Source organism: Alosa sapidissima, chromosome 20, assembly GCF_018492685.1.
Source record: "Alosa sapidissima isolate fAloSap1 chromosome 20, fAloSap1.pri, whole genome shotgun sequence".
NCBI classification, from domain to species: Eukaryota; Metazoa; Chordata; class Actinopteri; order Clupeiformes; family Clupeidae; genus Alosa; species Alosa sapidissima.
The window spans coordinates 29126329-29149460 of NC_055976.1; the positions used below are offsets into that span (position 1 = coordinate 29126329).

The following is a 23132-nucleotide window of genomic DNA, read 5'->3' on the forward strand; positions in this document are numbered from 1 at the left end:
CTCCGTCTGGGATTCCGGCCATTGGCCTCGGAATATAAGGGGAGGGAATGGAATAGAATAGGGGGTTCTAAAACGTCTAGTAAGTTTAGTCAGAGTAGAAGTGGATTACGTGCGAGTGGGTTGTGTTGCGTTGTGTTGGTGGCCGATGACTGTGAATGACAAGTGATTGAGACCGTGATTTATCAGTGATCAGTTTGTTGCTTTGTAGTGGACACCTCCTGCTGCCCGTACCTTAGCCTGTACATCCTTTAGAAAATAAATTATCGGAGTTTTGGAACGATATCTCAACCTCCCCATCTCCTAACTCCTCATTGGCGTTACAATATGTTATCTTAAACCTTACTGTCGAATAGCAATCTGCTATTCTTCCACTAACTCTTAAATTTGTATCGCAAAGCCGGCATCGGTCATTTACATCCATCTTGTTCGCTCTGTGTTGGTGGTGGGGAATGGTTGTTGTAGCCTATACAGCGCACACAATTTCCAGTGAGTGTCGTAGCGTAGCTTACTTCACGATCGAGCTGGCACATAACATACTTCACGGCCAAACGTTAGCGATTGCGTGATATCAGATCCAATCGTTTCAAACTTCTACAGAGTCCTCGCCTCCAGCTTGCAATCGCTCGTCAGTAGCCGAGATCCCAGACCCTTGTAGAAGCGAAGCGTAGACCAAGGGGATGGCCATTGGCCAGGCTACTATGATGGTGATGAGCAGGAAAAAATACCCACCCATTGAAGAATACCATAAATCTATTTTTGAAAGGGTCACTGTGAACCAAGCACACAAAATTCTAGATGAACTACCCCGTATCTTACACACTGAATATGAGCGATTACGTTTTACTGTACGTCTGCCCCCAAGAGCTAGCGTTAAACGCTAATTAGCGGTTTGCAATAAAACTGGTCACATTCGACTAGCATGACAACAAATCCCAGCGAACGGTGGAACTTGGTATACATGTGTTATTAACCCCTAGGCTCATTTTGCGCAGGAATTGTCCTTTAAGCTCTCCTTTCTCCCAACCGGTAACACTCCTGAACAAAAAGAATAGTAGTTGATGATCCACCACTACCCCTTACTTTATTTTTAATGCTTGGATAATTCAGTTTTTACTTATTTATCTATTTACAACTATGTATTGACATACTTTTGACTTTTAATTGTAGGGCTATTGAGGTAAAGGGACTGTGTAACTGCAGTACCCCACTGTGTGTAGGCAGTGGGGAAGGCATTGAGACTGGCCGAGAGGTGAGGTGCCCAACTTTTAGGTCTGTGGAAAAGGGGCTTGCCACCAGGAATAGGACTGTGTATTTAACAAAGCAGACTGCTGTGTATGTCTTCATTGTATTGTTTTCTCAGTCTTACATAATATGTAAGTCCCACAGTCCCACAAACATACATGAAAGACTGATACAATGCGAGGCTGTGACAAATATGTGTTTGTCACAGCCTCGCATTGTATCAGTATCAATTGTATCAAAATATGTGTTTGTCACAGCCTCGCATTGTATCAGTCTTTCATGTATGTTTGTCACAGCTTTGCATTTTATTGATAAGATGTGTAGCTGCAGCGATAGTACTTTTATCGCCCAAGACAAGTTTCCCTCATGAGGGACAATAAAGTTCATCTTATCTTATCTTAAGTTGAGACTGATACGTCCATTCTTTTTATGATTTCCCCCTAAACAGACCAGAGGAACTACTTTTAGCCTTGGGATTCTTTGTGAATATTGGGCCTTGTGTGCAAGTGGCCTGCTTATCTGGTCACAAACTGAAACTGAAACTGACACCCTCTCTTGCACCTACCAAAGTGACAAGAAACTTAGAAGTCATGACCAGCTAACCTTCTCTGACCTTCTCTCACTACTCAATATAATGACAATCAGACCGTACCTAACCCAACACGCCATTCAGCTCCTAGTACAAACATGGTTATCTCACTGTTTTACTCTGCTTACGGGCCGTCCAGCTTGAGCAGTAAAACCGTTACAGATGGTCCAGAACGATGCAGCCAGTCTGGTCTTCAATCAACCAAAAAGGACACATGTTACTCCGCTGTTCATTGAGCTCCACTGGCTTCCCTTAGCCACCCACATCAAATTCAAAGTCACTAATGCTTGCATATAAAGTGATTGCTGGGTTTGCACAACATCACACACCTAAGGCACCATACTTGACTAGTACTTAACATGTAGGCACTCCTATCTTCTAGTACTAGAATTGACAGATGCAGTGGCTATAGTCTCCTCTGCACTGTAGCTTACATGTTGTTCTATTGGTATGTGTAACAGAACACCAAATAAGAACAGGCTACACTGTGTTGATTATACAAACTGTGCTATTGTTGATGATCCCACTGATTGCAACTATGCCTTCTTGTGCCTTGTAGAACTTTAATACTTTTGAGAAACTAAGCATCTTAACTAACTGGACTGTTGATCAATCCTGTAAAGGAAAATGTCAACATGTAGAAATATAGACATGACTTTGGACTTTGCTGAACATTGGCCCCCATTACAGTTATTATACCTTAGAAACTCCTCCTTACAGGACTGATATGAGAGAAGGAAGGGCCGAAAGAGACATTCACTTTACAGACTCCATTTTAACAGGATTACAGTAGAAGTACTTTAACTAAACTTAATTTGAAAACTTTAAGAAGGCTTATGTGTGATAGAGACATGTTCAGGTGTGTGTGTGAGAGCACACAGTGATTGATTTATTTAGTAAGGGTTTATCGTCAGGGGGAAGATTGCTACAAAATGGCGGCATAGTGGTATCTGTACTAAATGGTGAGTTACTCATTTATTCACATTTCTCCCAGGTGTAGACCTACATTGATTATTATTGTGTTAAGCAAAACAAGTGAAACAGATTAGAATTAAAAGAGAAAAAAGGCTAAAACAAAAGTGAACATAAGAATTAGGCGAGAAAGGAGTTCACAAGGATGCTTGTTAGTTGAAAGAGCAACATGAATCATAATGAACAAGTAGTAATTATTTATTTAAAAAAAGAGTCAAGAGTTTACAGAACAGTCTTTTGTTGATAATCGTGTTAAGATTGCCTGTAATTAGACTATATCAAAGTCAATTGTAATTAGACTATATCAAAGTCACACTTCCCCTTCCCTACAATAATGGTTTCCTCCAAAAGCTGGTTAATAAATAATGGTACATAAATTATCTTGCTCACTATGCAAGAGGAATCAATAGTATGTTGCTGAAGTGGTTAGTAGAACTTAAATTCCTTTCTCAAACTTGTGAAAATGAGAAAGAATTACATGCTTTGCTTTTTAGAAATACATCCATTGATTGCTCTGCAAGAATAGGCTAGTACCAAGCTGCCACTTGACATGCTGCCACTTGACTGTATGCATTGTCCTTATCACACTCTACCTTGATTGTTTCCCTGTTGAGAGTCGCTTTGGGTTAAAAGGCGTCAGCCAAATGGATGTCATACTAGTCAGCCAACCATCACTTCTGGCTGTAGCTAGTCATAATTGCATAACCATATCCCATTTTAACTGGTAAAACTGAAGCTGTGTGAATTCTCTGGCAGTGAGAAAATACTGTACTTTTTATTAAGATTATCATTAGGAAAGCATTAATGTTATGTAATTCTTGGTCAGAATGTAGATGATTGATATCAATCTCCGCATGAAAAAAAGAGAAAAACTCCAGCCCTGTTCTCAGTCAGGAATTGATGCAGGTAGCCTACTGTACCTCCTTATGTCAGGTAGACACAGAAAATGCTACACTTGAAAATCTATAAATGAATGTACAGTTTACCCCAATGCAAAGTCAAAGATTACTGACCTGCTAAAGCTGATTTTATATACCCACCATCAATTTTGGCTTGCACAATGCCTCTGATAAAAATGATCTGTATTGTGACTGCATTTTGATCTCTCTATAATATGGAATGTTGGGCCCCTGCATTCGAGCGGAGACCAGGAAAGCCCTTGAAAAGTCCTTGAATTGTTTATAAGAAGGTGCTGGATTAAAGTAAAATGTTACGTTTAGCGTGTCTTGAACAGGACAGAATAGTGAAGCAGTGGTAAATATTACGAGAAAGTACGATTAATCTGACTCCATAAAATTAAGAAACCGACCTCCAATAATTACCAAGTAATAGCAGAGTAGTGGCATGGCATATGAGGAGAGATATATAAATGATGATAAAATTATAATTCATTAACCAGTAAACCATAAACTCAATTGTAAAGCATTATCATTCAATTGAATGCAAGTTGAAATCAGATAGGCATACAGTATATACTATAACAAGTTACATGCCAGTTGAACGAAGTAAGCTTAACCAAATAACGAACTTAAACATAAACATAACAAATGATAAAAAAAAACCCTCAGAAAACAGAGAGAAAGTATGGAAGCCTGTTTGCGCCACATAAAAAAATTCTGATCTATTATATCTCATTATTGTGAGATACTATGTCATTATTCTGACATAGTATCTCACAACGAGATACTATCTTGTTATTCTGATATAGTATCTCGTTATTGTGAGATAGTATCTCATTATTGTGAGATAGTATCTCATTATTGTGAGTCATTGTGACATAGTATCTCGTTATTGTGAGATACTATCTCGTTATTCTGACATAGTATCTCATTATTGTGAGATACAGTGGGCAGTACTTCGACTTGGCCAGCTTCCCTCGCGGTCCGCGCGCGGCATCACGCGACTTTAATTTGTATGAAGTACTTTTTGTATAGGGTACTATCTTAATTGCTTTATACTCAATACTTGACCAATGGCTATTGCATCTGTCTATTGAAAGTGAGAATGTGGCATGTGATCTACTGTGTAGGCTTCATAAAATAAAATAAACAGATTGCTAATGGCCTACAAGCTGATCTGGGGTGCGTTTCCCGTACAACTACGGAGGTTAGCTTTTTACTAACAGGATGCATCGTTCAACTAACCAACATGTAAGTTACGACTGTTTCCCAAAACTGTCGTACTTACATAGTACTGTAAGTTTGGACCATGATAGTTTCCAAACTTCAGTAGTCTGGACTAAGGTGGTTAATGACTTTAGTAGCACGTGAACGGGCACCTGCACATACTTCTGTGGCGCATTGCGTTAAGGCCGGCAGATGACAGCCGCCGTTGCACAGCAGTTACCAGTCCCCTGTCCAAGAGTTCGAATCTGGGTTAAGATTTTGACAACAATATTGACATCGTTGTTTACCTAAGTTTATCTTTTGTGCAGATCATATTATCAAAATCAGAATCAGCCTTCTTGGTTTGGTTTGCGTAAACTAACAAGGACCCCCCCCCCCCCCCCCCTCCATGAAAATCAAAGGCTACATATTCTCAGCTGACTCGTCAAAAAGTGCGCACCACCTTATTATTATCTGCAGGTGTGTGACTTTTACTTACGTGCACATGGCTGCAAATTGACTTTTAATTTATGTATTTTCTGCCTTGGGTATTTTAAAATATGGATGTATGGTGGTTAGAAGTGTAAATATCAATTAGAAACCTAAATATATTTATAATTATTAATTTGCAAACAAATAACTGACGTCAGTGACGTCTTTGACATGAAGATCCCTGGAACTATGCTTCTACTAGTATTCTACCACAGGTCGAGAGGTGTAGTTGTAACTACACAACTTTACGATAGTGGTTGCGAACGTTCGTTGCTACTATGGTTTTGGGAAACACTAGTGTAACGATGCATTGGACTATGTAAGTTTCAAATATGAATGTAATTCTGCGGCATAAAGCAGATGTATTTGTTTATTGTACAGAAAAATAAAAATGACATGTCAATTGACTACATTGCAGTCAAGAAAAAATAAAATAAAAATGACAGTCAATTGACTACATTGCAGTCAAGAAGTAGGGCAAATTAATTTACGAAACCAAAACGTGGGTCATAGTTGTCTAAGCCTCTATAGCGTAGCCTGTTAAAAACGTTGCAGAAGCCTACCCAAGGCTACAGATTAATTCTGAACAGTTATTTCTCTACTGGCTCAATTATCACACCACTGTTTTGATTTGCGTAGTTGCGTTAACCCAACACTGACAATAATGTAGACAGCAAATTTCAATTTCCGTTACCACCGTGTAGTCAGACTCACTTGTGATAGACATGGTTACTGACCCTGGAACGAATTTGATTACGAGTAAGGAAAACATGTTTGTGGAAGCCACTAGTTCAGAGAAAACTGAGAAAAAGCTGCAGATGTGTGTGTGTGGTTGGCAGAAGGTTACAAGTCTAAAGGGCCTGAAAATTCATCAAGGAAAAAAGAAGTGCTTGGTAGAGGGAACACAGGGTCCCCGCATTGATAGCTATTTCTTAAGAAGTGCATCAAGTCAGTCGGTTGAAGTTCAGCGACAGGAAGAAACCCACAGTTCGCAGGACATCAGTACCCCTGTTGTTGAGGAAAGTTCTAGCACTGAGGCAGAAAGAGAGGCCAGTCAGCCAAGGAGGGAGAAGATTAATGGTCATAGGCCTGGGGTTAGATGGCCAGGCGCAGCAGAATATAGAATGTGGGAAGATGTTAATAGTGATTTGGTCAGTATCCTGGGTCAGCTCAAGGGGACGGCTGAAAGCAAATTAGAGAAAATGGGAGACATTATTTATAGCTATGGTAAGGAAAGATTTGGGACTATTGAGAGAAGGACAAAACGGCAACATGAGGTAGTTAAATCTAGGCGCCAGCAGGAGATAGATAAACTTATCAAGGAGAGGAGGCAGCTTAAGAAGCAGTGGAGAAAAGCTACAGATGATGAGAAGGAAGGTATTGACTGTCTACAGGCAGATGTGAGGGAGCGGTTGGTAGTGCTAAGAAGAGCTGAAAATATTAGGAAAAATAGGAAGAAGAAATCACGAGCTCGACTAGCATTCTATAAAGACCCATTTTAAGTTTGTTAAGTCTTTATTCGTAATGGAGAAGAGTGGTAGTCTTTTGGAACCTAAGCAGAAGCTTGAGGAGTATTTAGAGGGAGTGCACAAAGATGGGGAGAGGTTCAGAGAGATGGTACTTCCTGCTGATATCCCACCTATTGGTGAATTAAGTAGCCAATGCGACGGTAGTCCACCAAGGTGGAAAGAGGTGCAAGAAGTAATAAAACGTGCAAGGGCCTCTTCAGCCCCGGGACCTAATGGAGTGCCCTACCGGTTGTATAAGAATGCACCAGATGTTTTAAGATTTTTATGGCAATTAATGAAGATAGTTTGGAAAAAGCAGAGTATTCCCAAGGCTTGGCGGAGGGCTGGTGGAATATTTATTCCCAAAGAAAAGGACGCAGTGGAGATTAATCAATTTAGGCCAATTAGTCTACTGAATGTTGAAGGGAAGGTTTTCTTCAGTGTGGTGGCACGGAGACTGACAAATTACCTTGAGAGGAATAAACTAATTGATACCACGGTGCAAAAAGCTGGAATTCCTGGCTTCTCCGGGTGCTTAGAGCATACCAGCATGATTTGGCACCAAATTCAATTAGCAAAGCGTGAGAAGAGAGACCTGCACGTTGTGTTCTTGGATTTGGCTAATGCTTTTGGGTCTGTGCCGCATAGTCTGTTGTGGGAGGCCTTTGATTATTTCAGAATCCCAGGTAGCATTAAAAGCCTAGTAAAAGCATACTTTCTGGATATTCAATTATGTTTTACTACAGCTGATTACACCACAGGGTGGCAACAACTTGAGATAGGAATCATGGCAGGATGTACCATCTCCCCACTTGCTTTTACAATGGCAATGGAGGTCATCATTAGGGCCTCAAAATGGATAGTGGGTGGGGAGAAGTTGCAGGGAGGGCCACGCCTCCCCCCGATTCGTGTTTGCAGTTTGGTTTGTTGCCTCGGCTAATGTGGCCATTGACAGTTTATGAAGTTCCTATGTCAAAGGTAGAGAGGTTGGAAAAAATGATCAACTCCTTTGTCAGAAAATGGCTCGGAGTCCCACGCTGCTTAAGCAGTGTAGCCTTGTATGGGAAGGGTATTGTAGAGGTGCCAATATCTAGTCTGACAGAGGAATTTAAGTGTGCTAAGGCTAGATCTGGAATCGACTCTTACTCAGTGGCTCCGCTCTAGAATCTTTGGGCTGGACTGTCATTGGCTCATCAGCGTTCTAAGGGTGGCGCTTAGCGACAGGTCAATTGAATGTTTTAAACTTAGTGTTGCTCTGTGTCTTGATTGTGGCAATGCACATCTGTGTCTGAGATGAACCCTCACCATCACTGTCTCTAGATGTTCTTGTGTTAGCACAGCACCAGTCAGTGAAGGCATGGTGTCCTGTTTGCTGTGTCGTTGTTTCCATACCCTTAAATAGGGCTCTTTTGGAGTCCATTTTACTGCCGGTGTCATGCATCCCATCTGCTGTATTTCTTATTTGGGGATATAGAAATCGCCAAGGGTCAGTCACTCCATATTCTTCCATGAAAGATTTAATCACACCGGCCGATTTTGAATCTCGCATGACCCTGACAGAGGACCGGTCCAAAACCGGGCTTAAACAGCAATTAAAGTCGCCACCTAATATGAGATAGTGAGATTGAACGTCGGGGATTGCCAAAAACAGTGACTGAAAGAAAGTGTCATTGTCCCAGTTAGGTGCATATACGCTAGCCAAAACTACTGGTGTATTATATAATCTGCCTGAGACAAAAACATAGCGCCCATTGGGGTCCGCTACAGTGTGGTTCGCTTGGAATGGGATTGACTTATGAATTACAATGGCAGCCCCTCTAGACCTACAGGAGAAGCTGGAATGATATAGCTGCCCAACCCATTTCTTTCTTAATTTGCTGTGGTCTAAAGCCCCCAGGTGAGTTTCTTGCAGAAAGGCTACCATTGCGTTCAGGCTGTGCAGATGGTTAAGCACTTTGTTACATTTAACAGGTGAATTTAAACCCTTGACATTCCAGCTCACAAAGGTGAGCTTACCTCCCTGAGTGGAAGAGCCTGTAGATGTAGCCATAAGACAAAAAGATCAGAATGTCATTATAAAACACGCTGAGAGAGAGCAGCCTTGGAGATATAAGATATGTGATAGGTAGAGACCATATGTAGGGAGAAACAGAGGGAGAGGAGAGAAAAAAAAAAAAAAAAACAATACAAGAAGAAAAAAAAGAAAAACATACAATCACAGCCAATAGAAACCCAGCAGCTACCCAAACAAGCTGCATTAAGGAACACTTTGGTATCTTCCAGAACATCTAGAAGCAACTTCTAATGCTTCGACTAGAACATGTGACAACCATTTATAACAAATATCACAATATGGAAACACTGAAACACAGAATCAATAGCAGTATCAATAGTAAGCAATCAAGTTATCCTGAGAACGCAGCGTAGGGCCATGTCAATAAGCAATACACATGACATAATCAAGCATAGCCCGTTACCTTAACAGGACACACATCAGGACAGTCCAGTGGTAGCAGGTGCCATAGCAACATCAGTGGAGTTGCCCAAGGCCAAGTGCTGCTGAACGAAATGTTCAGCTTTAGCCGGATCCTCAAATTTGTGCTGTTCTCCGTTCAGCAGGGTAACCCTCAGATAGCCTGGATGGAAATATCCATAGCCTTTGAATGCAGAGTTCCCACGCAGCAGGCGTTTAACTCCTGAGAATGATTCACGCTTCTTAGACTGAACAGCAGTGAGGTCAGGGAAAATGTGCACTCGCTTTCCGTCATGTTTCAAAGAATCACCAATAGCCCTGGCCTTGTGAAGTACAGTGGCCCTGTCCCGTTGATAAAGCAGTCTTATGATCACAGGGCGCGGTGCGCTTTCTGCATTCGGTTTGGGACGAAGAGCCTTGTGAGCACGATCAATCAATGGCTCAAAGTCGAGGTTTAGAATGTCGCGTAGCCATGTAGCAAACCATGCAGCTCCCTGCGAAGTCGAACCTTCCACATCCTCTCTGAGGCCAACCACCCTGATATTGTTCCGCCTGGATCTGCTCTCCAGCTCCTCGCATTTGGATTTGAATGACGATACCTCGCCGACCAGGGTATCAACAGTGGTCTGCAGGTCTCTAACTGAATCCCCGCAGAACACAGCGGTGTTTTCAAGTTCACCTAGCCGGGTAGAATGCAAGTCCAATGTTGCCCGCAGAGCACTATTAGAGGAAGTTAGCTCGTCACGTACTGATGATATTTCCGTCCTCAATGAACCGACCACTGAGTCAATTTTTCCAAATATATCTGTCTTCAATAAATTCAGCTGGTCAGTAAAGGTAGCTACATTCAACGGAGTATCCGGCTGGCTAGCATGGCCAAGGACCGATTGTTCCCCCGCATCGTTGTCTTTAGCCGGGCGTTGCTTTGGCATGGTAGGACTGAGTAAAAATGGCGAAACGTAGCAAACAGCTGGTGAATTAAAAGATGGTAGCGACAATTAAGCAAAGCGAATGACTTTTGCGCTTATATATTAAACCTGCATTACAGTGTTTGTTGTAAATAAAACGATAATTTTCACATGTCCATGGAGCTAGCTTCAGTCACGTCTAACCTGCCCCATGACCGGAAGCGGAACCCCCCATCTGCTGTATTTCTGTTTCAGTTCTATTAATTTCAACAGATGTGCATCATTTGTTATGACATAACCTCAAAGTGCAGGTGCATGCCTGGATTTAAATGTAAAAATGTACTATTATCCTAATAACTATTATCCTCACTGATCTCCAAAATGGAGGAGTGAGCTGAGGCATTAGCAGTGAGAACAAGGAAGAAAGTTACTTATGGTCTCATGTTTAGCTTATGAACTTTGTCCTAACATTATCCTCCACCTCATTGTGATCTATGAGATAAATAATTAACATGCCACCGTCCTAGATCAGACAACCTCAAAAGACCTTGTCCTTGTTGAACAAGGAGAACAAGTGTAATGCCTACATTTGCACAGGTTAACTGATATGAGACAGTGTACCATCAACGGTACACCCCCCCCCCCCCCCACACACACACACACACACCTCCCCCCAACATTCTAAATCAATTTAAGAGTTTGATTCCAAAACACTATATGTCCATTTTTGAAAACATTAGTAAGTCACGTTATTTAATTGTGTATTTCAGGTAATATCAATACAACTGCAGTTATGTTGTTTTGATTGAGTAAAGATCAATCAAATAGCAATAACCCAATTACAGTTCCACTGAAATTACCTGGAAAAAAAAAAAAAAAATGGATGGAGGATATAGCGTTTTGGAACCAAACTCTTCAATTGTATGCATCATATTGCTATGTAGCATGTAGCATATTGCTATGTAGCATACACCATTTGAAAGCTTGGACTCCTGGGAATCCATACATGACAGCCTTTCATGTACAATCTGTATAGTGCTTTACATTGTCAAATTAATCTTACTATGTCTCAATTAAATGTAATCAAAAAGGCCCCCCTCTCCCTCCTCCGCCTTTGGTGCTTCCCTATCTTCTAGCCATAGTGTATTTCCTTAGCAATGTGTAGCTGCAGCATATTAGGTCTTGAAATATCCACAAGAATCCATAGAAATAGAATAGTTGTGCAGATGTATAGTACATTGTATACGAATTGTAGTACATCGTATTATGTATAATAAATACATAATACATATGACTAAAAAAGGATAAAAGGATGAAGTGAGGACAGCTGGCAGCTGTGTAGGGGGTAAAGTGATTCTGGGAGTCATATATTTCATCAAGGATGAAGTTACAAGTGAGTGTTTAGAGTCCGAATGGTTACAGGAATAAAACTCTTGGATTCTATTTGTGGTGATAGGTTTGCAGAATTAACTTAAATGCAACAGTTTTTAACAAATTAGCACAGTGTGGTTATGATGCTAATCAGATTTAAGCACAATTTAGTACAACCTGGAAAATCATTGTGTGGTGGTCAATGTTGATATTGTGGTGGGCTGCCACAAATAAGTCAATGTATGGGAAACACTGCGTGTGTTTGCAGTAGTATCCAGGGCAGGCAGGGGGTGGCCAATGATCTTTTGTGCTGCCTTGATGATCTTCCATAGGGCCTTCTTCTCTGTGGCTGAACACCCCGCGTACCATAGTGAGATGCCATACGAGAGTATACTTTCTATGGCAGCTCGGTAAAAGGCTAGCAACAGGTCGCTGTTCAGGTTGTTCTTCCTGAAGATTCTTAGGAAATGAAGCCTCTGGGTTGCCTTTTTGATGGTTGCGTTAGTGTTGGCTGTCCAGGTGAGGTCGTCGGAGATGAGGATGCCAAGGTATGAAGGAGTGCACTCTCTCCACAGGGTCTCTGTTGATGTAGATGGGTGGTGGATAATTTCCCTTCTTCCTCCTGAAGTCCAGTAGGAGCTCTTTCGTCTTGGTGCTATTCAGAGCAAGATTGTTCATTGCGCACCACTCTGTTAGTCGCAGAACTTCTCCTCTGTAAGCGGACTCATCACCCGTTATGAGCCCCACCACAGTGGCATGCAAACTTCAAGATGGTAGTGGAGGGGTGGGATGCAGTGCAGTCATATATGTAAAGGGAGTAGAGCAGCGGGCTCAGCACATAGCCTTGTGCTAAGTGTGATGGTGGAGGAAAGGTGGGGACCGACTTCAACAGCCTGTTTGCGATTGGTGAGAAAGTCCAGTATCCAAGAGCAAGTAGATTGGGGGAGGCCAAGATTGTGCAGTTTTTTATGTAGTAGGTGAGGGATGATTGTATTGAAGGCTGAACTGTAGTCGATAAACAGCATCCTCACATAACTTGCACGGTTTTCCAGGTGTTCCAGAGCTGCAGTGTGCAGTATACATGTACATCGTTGAACCAACAAAGAAAATTGCAAAAATAGAGACTTTTGTGTAATTATTCCATATTCTGTGTAGTCATTCTATTTTAGAACCCCTGACATACAATCCAAACACCAACAAGAATCTCCAGAGTGTTACGTAAGGGATAACGGCCGCCAAGGTGTCCTGTTATACGGAATTAATGGACGAGGGCGAGTGGCAAAAAACTCCCTGACGCGCAGCGGAGGTTTCGTTTAAAAAGAAGCTCAAGTTCAGCTTGTTGTACAACTTCCGATAGCATGGACAGTTAGCTTGTTTACAGTTGATTCCATTGTTGCGAAGCCTGCAACCGTAGTCCTACTATGGTTGTTATAGTTACCATTCATAAGCATTGATATGGAACGGTGTCCTGTTATTCAGAATTAATAGCCACCCCACCAGCCAATCAGAAAAGAGTATTTCTTCTCTCCGGGTGATAACTTTCATTTGAGACCATGATTATTCTTCTACACCAAGAGGTGCAAATACAGTAAGCCTTTTATTATCAGTATGCATTTGGGGTAACCAAAGGTATATGGGGAGTCTCCATAGGGCATTTTGCAAAATGCATGGACTTACCTTTACAAATAATTGCGTGAACTTCGTCTTTTCTATATTGATCTAGTTTTACACACAGCTTCACAAGACCTCGTCAGTTGTTTCTCAAGTGACTCAAGTGCCTTAGAGGGCTGAAATGTGGTCAGTTCAAAGATGTTTGTAACCCGGTAGAAAGAAAAATCAATATTCTAGCCTCTGTAACTCTATGCCAGTACTTCACACAATTATTATTTCCTAAGATACTACAGGGTCTCTTTCTAAAGAGGTCAAGCATTTGATCGTAGGCCAAAATAGGTGGGAACAGTGCCCTCTGCAGTAGGTACAGTGCAATGACAGGGGAAAAGCCTAGAAATGGCATAGGCTACTAGCCTGGCGAGCCAGACCCACATTAAAATGTAGGGTCTGGGCACTCACCGTTCGCAGTGCTCAGTCCGAGGGGCGGGATAATCAGTTGTCTTTCAAATTCCCTCTGCACGCAATAGGACAGCGGCAGCGCTATGAGTCCCATGCGTTTCCCACCAGCGGAGCTAGTTGGCTAGTTCAAACGTTTGCCAACATAATAAAAGCTTAACTCGTGTCACACTGTTCGCCAACAGCAACATCCATCTTATTTGTTTTCAAGTAGCAGGGAATTCAAGCCAAACCGTTGCAACTCTGCCATCAATCATTATGTTAAGCCCACCTAACGACTATACACGATTTCAATGGCCTGATTAAGTTTCGATTTCTGGAGCTCACAAGCCAACGGAGAGTTGCTAGACTAGCCCTGGCAGCAAATGTAATTTGCTGCCGCTAGGGGCGCGTCTAGATTTCTAGGCTAATAGGCTACAGCAGATGAAGTTCAAGAAGATTTTTTTACATACTGTAGATCTCTGTTTCACGAGGTCACCAAGTACTGTTAGTGTTGGGAAAAAATGGTTTGAAAACAGCCAGGCAGTGACATTGCTACCCTCTGGGGGCATGAATTTAAGGCTGGGTAGTTTAAAGATGGGTAATGGGTAATTATGACAAACTGGAATCTCAAGTTCAGAGTGATGCACTGATTTCATGAGAGTTCATTCATGTACATTAAAGAACAGATATATAAAGAAAAAATATGACTACATTAAGTAAATCAACTGATTATGTAAATCAACTGATAGTGTTTCAGTTATATAAAAGGTGATAGTGAACTTCATCTTGCTGATCCCAGCCAGGCTTTCTTGTGTCTTATAGAAAATTGGGCAAACTAAATACATTAACTGTTTCTCTCTGTGACCACCAGATAAAGATGTTTGTCAGCGCTAACCTTAAGACACCTGTGTGTGACTACAGCCACTCCTGCCTCTGAGACAATGTCAGGGGACGGTGAGAGAAGCACTGTATCAGAAATGAGTCGCTCCAAGGAGCACTCTGACTTTGAAAGGTAAGAGCTCCTTTGCAGCTTCATACAGTGGTTTTATCAACGTCTGTGTAACCTGTTTACTATATATATATATATATAAGTGTATATACACACAATATACAGTAAGTATATAAAATGCTTTGTGTGTGTATAGAATACCCTTTGTGAATCTGCATTTCTGTGTGAAGTGTTGATTCTGCATTTGTGGATCGCCCAGTACACGAACCAGCGTTGTGCATGGCTCCAGAGCTATTTTTTGTGGATTGAACCTGTGCAAATGAATGTCTCAAAATTTACCTCATACAGAGATGTGCTAAGCCATGCCCACACTGAAGAGGAAACGATCACTCGGTCTCCATTAATTTTGTACAGCAAGGTCCATGGCGTTTGTGACTTCTGGCAAAACAATAAAAAAAACATTAGAGTGCAAACAGTGTTAGCTTGGCCACGCCCACCTAGATCTTCTTTCAGGGAGATCTAGATCTGGAACATCATATCAGGCTAATCAGCAATGAGAGGGGAAGACGAAACCGAAACTTATTCCGATGAACAGACGCAGCAACACCTACAAATGTCAAAACATTTAGATAGTGGAAAAATGCAGAAATGTACACACAAAGGTAGAACCACATTTCCTGACTATTGATGCTGTTTATTGTCCGTTTGTAAATTTTAGGCGAAGTAGTAGGACAAAGGAGTCTTATTTTTCATCAGTGTTTACCCAGGGTTTTAGTGAGAGAAATATTTTATGTATACATTTATTATAATGTCAAAAACACCTGTACTCTTTGTTGCCCAGTTATCCACTAAATTTAGCCTGGAAACCAGGCCAGCTCTTTTGTAATGCCACCTTTAATAACATTTGCCTGATGGATGCTACTATCTGCTACTATACCGCTGCATCAACGTTACTTCCGTGATTTGGGAAAAGTCCGTAAAAGTCCTGGCAGGAAGCGATTACATCAACGTTTTTTGGTATATCCAGGTTTTTAATATTTTTTTCCGAAGTGTTTACAACTTAGTGTTAGCTAATAATTGTTGAAAACTGGTACTACGAACAAAATATTAGTACATTCCTGGATCTACATCCTTATGCATGCTTCCTGCCAGGACTTTTACGGGCTTTTCCTAAATCACGGAAGTAACGTCGATGCAGCGGTATAGTAGCATCCATTAGGCAAGTGTTATGTAGATAAACTCCTGGTGTACTTACAAACTTTTCAATGCCTCGTTTTATGAGTAAAGAGCATAGTTGTACTACTGTAGAAGTTTCGTACAATTCAGGGCATTATTAGTGAGGTAATTTACGAGATAAAAGTTGGTTCCATTACGCCTGCAGAAAGTCATTAGTTTCTGACAGCGCTACTCGACCAGGGTTCGACCAAGGGAAAAGACGTTCTGGGAGGGTGTTTGGCTCAGGGTCATGGTGCAAAGGACCCTAGGTTGAAATTACTCCGAACCATCGCTTTAATAAATTATGAATTGTGTGTAGTTATTATAAAGTGTTACCGATATGCCTAGCTTTGAAGAATTTTTTTTACTTTGTTTGCCTGTCTTATGCCAGAGTGGTTTTGTTAACTATTGCGTATGTGTATGTGTTGATTTACTGTAATATGCGATGGCTCTTAAATGCTTCTTTCTGTTTCATAGTGTCAAGGAGAAGAGATCAGAGTCACCTACAGAGAGTTCTGTGTCCATGAAGAGTGATATGTCAAAAGGCAACATGCCCGACTTCAGAGAGGGAGGGCCACTCTCTGAGCAAAGGTATACAGAGACACTCCTTTAATTTCATCTCCAGAGTAATATATATATCATTCATAATGGTGGTCATTTTCAGACCACAGTTTAAACACCACAGCAACACAAACACTTGGAATGAACCATACAACAAATGTCTTCAGTTTTCTTCAGAGTGGATCATGTAAAAATATGTACATTTGCAACCTACTGGGCAATATCAAAACTGTCTGACAATTTACCTCAAGTTCAAACATATGATCTACATACTCAGATAGTTGAGATTGATGAAGTCAGTTTAAAGAGAGAAGTAGCTTTAGATTTTCTGATTCAGAAAAAAATGGAAATCTTTGAGCGATGTGATTTGAGTGGTGTGCTTTACTCTTTTGGCAGATATTGAAGGATATTCAACACTCTAGCTGCCGTGGAGCTGCTGATTCAAGCAATGATATGTTACAGTATTTCATGCCATAGTTTTCTCAGAGTGCAGACAGAGTGTTAGCTTGAACATAAAATCAAGTAGATTATCTGTCGTATAACATTTCTTTTAGGAGCAGCATTGCTTAAAGGTGCTACATGCAATGTGTTTATTTAAAATATTAAACATTGAAGAGTGATCTGGAAATAGCAACAGAGTTTGAAAAGACAACATATCCAAACACCTGTACTCTGTGTTGCCCAGTTATCCACAAAAGTTAGCCTGGAAACCAGCTATCATTGGCCAGCTTTTTTCACTTTTTACCACATGTGATGCCCCCTGCTAGGGTCAGGGAACTATAACAAAGCTAAATAAAGCAAGGGCAAAATACGGCAGACAACTGAGGATAAATTTGAAAATAATCAACAATTTATTATAATTAAACTAGAACATAAATGAATGCAAAAAGCAATGTTCTAAACAAATAGCAAGTGAAGGCCAGAAGGCCAAAAAACGAAGCCGCCCAATTTCCAGGCCTCTCTCCCAGATTCTCACTCTGAGAGGGACTGGAGACCTGGACGTAGTGTGGGCGAGAGCGGAAAGCGGAGAACAAAGTGTAGCGTGGCGTGGCAGCGGTGGCGTTCTGCGAGGAACCAAAAAAACGAACCGGCCCCCCGGAGTGACGTCAACCAACCCCTTTTATAGGGCTGGTCCAGCAATTAAGCCCCCTGCTGGAGTGTCTGAAAAATACAGAGAGACAGCAGGAACACAAAACAGCTAGGGACGTAACACCACATGTGATGCTTACAATGAAAGTCATTGGATGGTGACGTTGCAAGCTCACTGTTTTGTTTAAGAGAACATGGACATTACACATACCCTCTTTAACCTGTGGGAGAGAGAATATGAAATCAGCCAGATGGATCATGGTTACAGTGTAGCATTTGAGACCATAAACCTGAGTCACCAGAATATTCAAGCAATCAGACCGGCTAGTGGTCCTTTACTCAAGACTCAACAAAACAAACCTACTTCAACTATCCTGTGAGACCATGTATTATCATAGAGATATGCCTAGCTTTGAAGAAAAAAAGTTACTTTGTTTGCCTGTCTTATGCCAGAGTGGTTTTGTTAACTATTGCGTATGTGTATGTGTTGATTTACTGTAATATGCGATGGCTCTTAAATGCTTCTTTCTGTTTCATAGTGTCAAGGAGAAGAGATCAGAGTCACCTACAGAGAGTTCTGTGTCCATGAAGAGTGATATGTCAAAAGGCAACATGCCCGACTTCAGAGAGGGAGGGCCACTCTCTGAGCAAAGGTATACAGAGACACTCCTTTAATTTCATCTCCAGAGTAATATATATATCATTCATAATGGTGGTCATTTTCAGACCACAGTTTAAACACCACAGCAACACAAACACTTGGAATGAACCATACAACAAATGTCTTCAGTTTTCTTCAGAGTGGATCATGTAAAAATATGTACATTTGCAACCTACTGGGCAATATCAAAACTGTCTGACAATTTACCTCAAGTTCAAACATATGATCTACATACTCAGATAGTTGAGATTGATGAAGTCAGTTTAAAGAGAGAAGTAGCTTTAGATGTTCTGATTCAGAAAAAAATGGAAATCTTTGAGCGATGTGATTTGAGTGGTGTGCTTTACTCTTTTGGCAGATATTGAAGGATATTCAACACTCTAGCTGCCGTGGAGCTGCTGATTCAAGCAATGATATGTTACAGTATTTCATGCCATAGTTTTCTCAGAGTGCAGACAGAGTGTTAGCTTGAACATAAAATCAAGTAGATTATCTGTCGTATAACATTTCTTTTAGGAGCAGCATTGCTTAAAGGTGCTACATGCAATGTGTTTATTTAAAATATTAAACATTGAAGAGTGATCTGGAAATAGCAACAGAGTTTGAAAAGACAACATATCCAAACACCTGTACTCTGTGTTGCCCAGTTATCCACAAAAGTTAGCCTGGAAACCAGCTATCATTGGCCAGCTTTTTTCACTTTTTACCACATGTGATGCCCCCTGCTAGGGTCAGGGAACTATAACAAAGCTAAATAAAGCAAGGGCAAAATACGGCAGACAACTGAGGATAAATTTGAAAATAATCAACAATTTATTATAATTAAACTAGAACATAAATGAATGCAAAAAGCAATGTTCTAAACAAATAGCAAGTGAAGGCCAGAAGGCCAAAAAACGAAGCCGCCCAATTTCCAGGCCTCTCTCCCAGATTCTCACTCTGAGAGGGACTGGAGACCTGGACGTAGTGTGGGCGAGAGCGGAAAGCGGAGAACAAAGTGTAGCGTGGCGTGGCAGCGGTGGCGTTCTGCGAGGAACCAAAAAAACGAACCGGCCCCCCGGAGTGACGTCAACCAACCCCTTTTATAGGGCTGGTCCAGCAATTAAGCCCCCTGCTGGAGTGTCTGAAAAATACAGAGAGACAGCAGGAACACAAAACAGCTAGGGACGTAACACCACATGTGATGCTTACAATGAAAGTCATTGGATGGTGACGTTGCAAGCTCACTGTTTTGTTTAAGAGAACATGGACATTACACATACCCTCTTTAACCTGTGGGAGAGAGAATATGAAATCAGCCAGATGGATCATGGTTACAGTGTAGCATTTGAGACCATAAACCTGAGTCACCAGAATATTCAAGCAATCAGACCGGCTAGTGGTCCTTTACTCAAGACTCAACAAAACAAACCTACTTCAACTATCCTGTGAGACCATGTATTATCATAGAGATATGCCTAGCTTTGAAGAAAAAAAGTTACTTTGTTTGCCTGTCTTATGCCAGAGTGGTTTTGTTAACTATTGCGTATGTGTATGTGTTGATTTACTGTAATATGCGATGGCTCTTAAATGCTTCTTTCTGTTTCATAGTGTCAAGGAGAAGAGATCAGAGTCACCTACAGAGAGTTCTGTGTCCATGAAGAGTGATATGTCAAAAGGCAACATGCCCGACTTCAGAGAGGGAGGGCCACTCTCTGAGCAAAGGTATACAGAGACACTCCTTTAATTTCATCTCCAGAGTAATATATATATCATTCATAATGGTGGTCATTTTCAGACCACAGTTTAAACACCACAGCAACACAAACACTTGGAATGAACCATACAACAAATGTCTTCAGTTTTCTTCAGAGTGGATCATGTAAAAATATGTACATTTGCAACCTACTGGGCAATATCAAAACTGTCTGACAATTTACCTCAAGTTCAAACATATGATCTACATACTCAGATAGTTGAGATTGATGAAGTCAGTTTAAAGAGAGAAGTAGCTTTAGATTTTCTGATTCAGAAAAAAATGGAAATCTTTGAGCGATGTGATTTGAGTGGTGTGCTTTACTCTTTTGGCAGATATTGAAGGATATTCAACACTCTAGCTGCCGTGGAGCTGCTGATTCAAGCAATGATATGTTACAGTATTTCATGCCATAGTTTTCTCAGAGTGCAGACAGAGTGTTAGCTTGAACATAAAATCAAGTAGATTATCTGTCGTATAACATTTCTTTTAGGAGCAGCATTGCTTAAAGGTGCTACATGCAATGTGTTTATTTAAAATATTAAACATTGAAGAGTGATCTGGAAATAGCAACAGAGTTTGAAAAGACAACATATCCAAACACCTGTACTCTGTGTTGCCCAGTTATCCACAAAAGTTAGCCTGGAAACCAGCTATCATTGGCCAGCTTTTTTCACTTTTTACCACATGTGATGCCCCCTGCTAGGGTCAGGGAACTATAACAAAGCTAAATAAAGCAAGGGCAAAATACGGCAGACAACTGAGGATAAATTTGAAAATAATCAACAATTTATTATAATTAAACTAGAACATAAATGAATGCAAAAAGCAATGTTCTAAACAAATAGCAAGTGAAGGCCAGAAGGCCAAAAAATGAAGCCGCCCAATTTCCAGGCCTCTCTCCCAGATTCTCACTCTGAGAGGGACTGGAGACCTGGACGTAGTGTGGGCGAGAGCGGAAAGCGGAGAACAAAGTGTAGCGTGGCGTGGCAGCGGTGGCGTTCTGCGAGGAACCAAAAAAACGAACCGGCCCCCCGGAGTGACGTCAACCAACCCCTTTTATAGGGCTGGTCCAGCAATTAAGCCCCCTGCTGGAGTGTCTGAAAAATACAGAGAGACAGCAGGAACACAAAACAGCTAGGGACGTAACACCACATGTGATGCTTACAATGAAAGTCATTGGATGGTGACGTTGCAAGCTCACTGTTTTGTTTAAGAGAACATGGACATTACACATACCCTCTTTAACCTGTGGGAGAGAGAATATGAAATCAGCCAGATGGATCATGGTTACAGTGTAGCATTTGAGACCATAAACCTGAGTCACCAGAATATTCAAGCAATCAGACCGGCTAGTGGTCCTTTACTCAAGACTCAACAAAACAAACCTACTTCAACTATCCTGTGAGACCATGTATTATCATAGAGATATGCCTAGCTTTGAAGAAAAAAAGTTACTTTGTTTGCCTGTCTTATGCCAGAGTGGTTTTGTTAACTATTGCGTATGTGTATGTGTTGATTTACTGTAATATGCGATGGCTCTTAAATGCTTCTTTCTGTTTCATAGTGTCAAGGAGAAGAGATCAGAGTCACCTACAGAGAGTTCTGTGTCCATGAAGAGTGATAGATCTAAAGACATCATGCCCGACTTCAGAGAGGGAGGGCCACTCTCTGAGCAAAGGTATACAGAGACACTCCTTTAATTTCATCTCCAGAGTAATATATATATCATTCATAATGGTGGTCATTTTCAGACCACAGTTTAAACACCACAGCAACACAAACACTTGGAATGAACCATACAACAAATGTCTTCAGTTTTCTTCAGAGTGGATCATGTAAAAAATATGTACATTTGTAACCTACTGGGCAATATCAAAACTGTCTGACAATTTACCTCAAGTTCAAACATATGATCTACATACTCAGATAGTTGAGATTAATGAAGTCAGTTTAAAGAGAGCAGTAGCCTTAGATATTCTGATTCAGAAAAAAATGGAAATCTTTGAGCGATGTGATTTTGGAGTGGTGTGCTTTACTCTTTTGGCAGATATTGAAGGATATTCAACGCTTTAGCTGCCGTGGAGCTGCTGATTTAAGCAATGATATGTTACAGTATTTCATGTCATAGTTTTCTCAGAGTGCAGACAGAGTGTTAGCTTGAACAAAAAATCAAGTAGATTATCTGTCGTATAACATTTCTTTTAGGAGCAGCATTGCTTAAAGGTGCTACATGCAATGTGTTTATTTAAAATATTAAACATTAAAGAGCGATCTGGAAATAGCAACATAATTTGAAAAGACAACATATGAAAACAACTGTACTCTGTGTTGCCCAGTTATCCACAAAAGTTAGCCTGGAAACCAGCTATCATTGGCCAGCTTTTTGCACTTTTTACCACATGTGATGCTCACAATCAAAAAGTCATTGGATGGTGACGTTGCAAGCTCACTGTTTTGTTTAAGAGAACATGGACATTACACATACCCTCTTTAACCTGTGGGAGAGAGAATATGAAATCAGCCAGATGGATCATGGTTACAGTGTAGCATTTGAGACCATAAACCTGAGTCACCAGAATATTCAAGCAATCAGACCGGCTAGTGGTCCTTTACTCAAGACTCAACAAAACAAACCTACTTCAACTATCCTGTGAGACCATGTATTATCATAGAGATATGCCTAGCTTTGAAGAAAAAAAGTTACTTTGTTTGCCTGTCTTATGCCAGAGTGGTTTTGTTAACTATTGCGTATGTGTATGTGTTGATTTACTGTAATATGCGATGGCTCTTAAATGCTTCTTTCTGTTTCATAGTGTCAAGGAGAAGAGATCAGAGTCACCTACAGAGAGTTCTGTGTCCATGAAGAGTGATAGATCTAAAGACATCATGCCCGACTTCAGAGAGGGAGGGCCACTCTCTGAGCAAAGGTATACAGAGACACTCCTTTAATTTCACCTCCAGAGTAATATATATATCATTCATAATGCTGGTCATTTTCAGACCACAGTTAAAACACCACAGCAACACAAACACTTGGAATGAGCCATACAACAAATGTCTTCAGTTTTCTTCAGAGTGGATCATGTAAAAAATATGTACATTTGTAACCTACTGGGCAATATCAAAACTGTCTGACAATTTACCTCAAGTTCAAACATATGATCTACATACTCAGATAGTTGAAATTGATGAAGCCAGTTTAAAGGGATA

At 40.9% G+C, this 23132-nt stretch overlaps 1 protein-coding gene across 1 annotated transcript in view; it reads left to right on the forward strand.

Moving 5' to 3' along the window:
* The window catches only part of LOC121694869, a 248710-nt gene that overhangs the window by 27938 nt on the left and 197640 nt on the right, over window positions 1–23132 (forward strand). The window contains exons 2-7 of the mRNA XM_042075243.1: window positions 14581–14721; window positions 16351–16464; window positions 18063–18176; window positions 19775–19888; window positions 21487–21600; window positions 22736–22849. Of these exons, the coding sequence (XP_041931177.1) occupies window positions 14651–14721; window positions 16351–16464; window positions 18063–18176; window positions 19775–19888; window positions 21487–21600; window positions 22736–22849 (641 nt within the window). The 5' untranslated portion in view covers window positions 14581–14650. The remainder of the gene's footprint in view (window positions 1–14580; window positions 14722–16350; window positions 16465–18062; window positions 18177–19774; window positions 19889–21486; window positions 21601–22735; window positions 22850–23132) is intronic.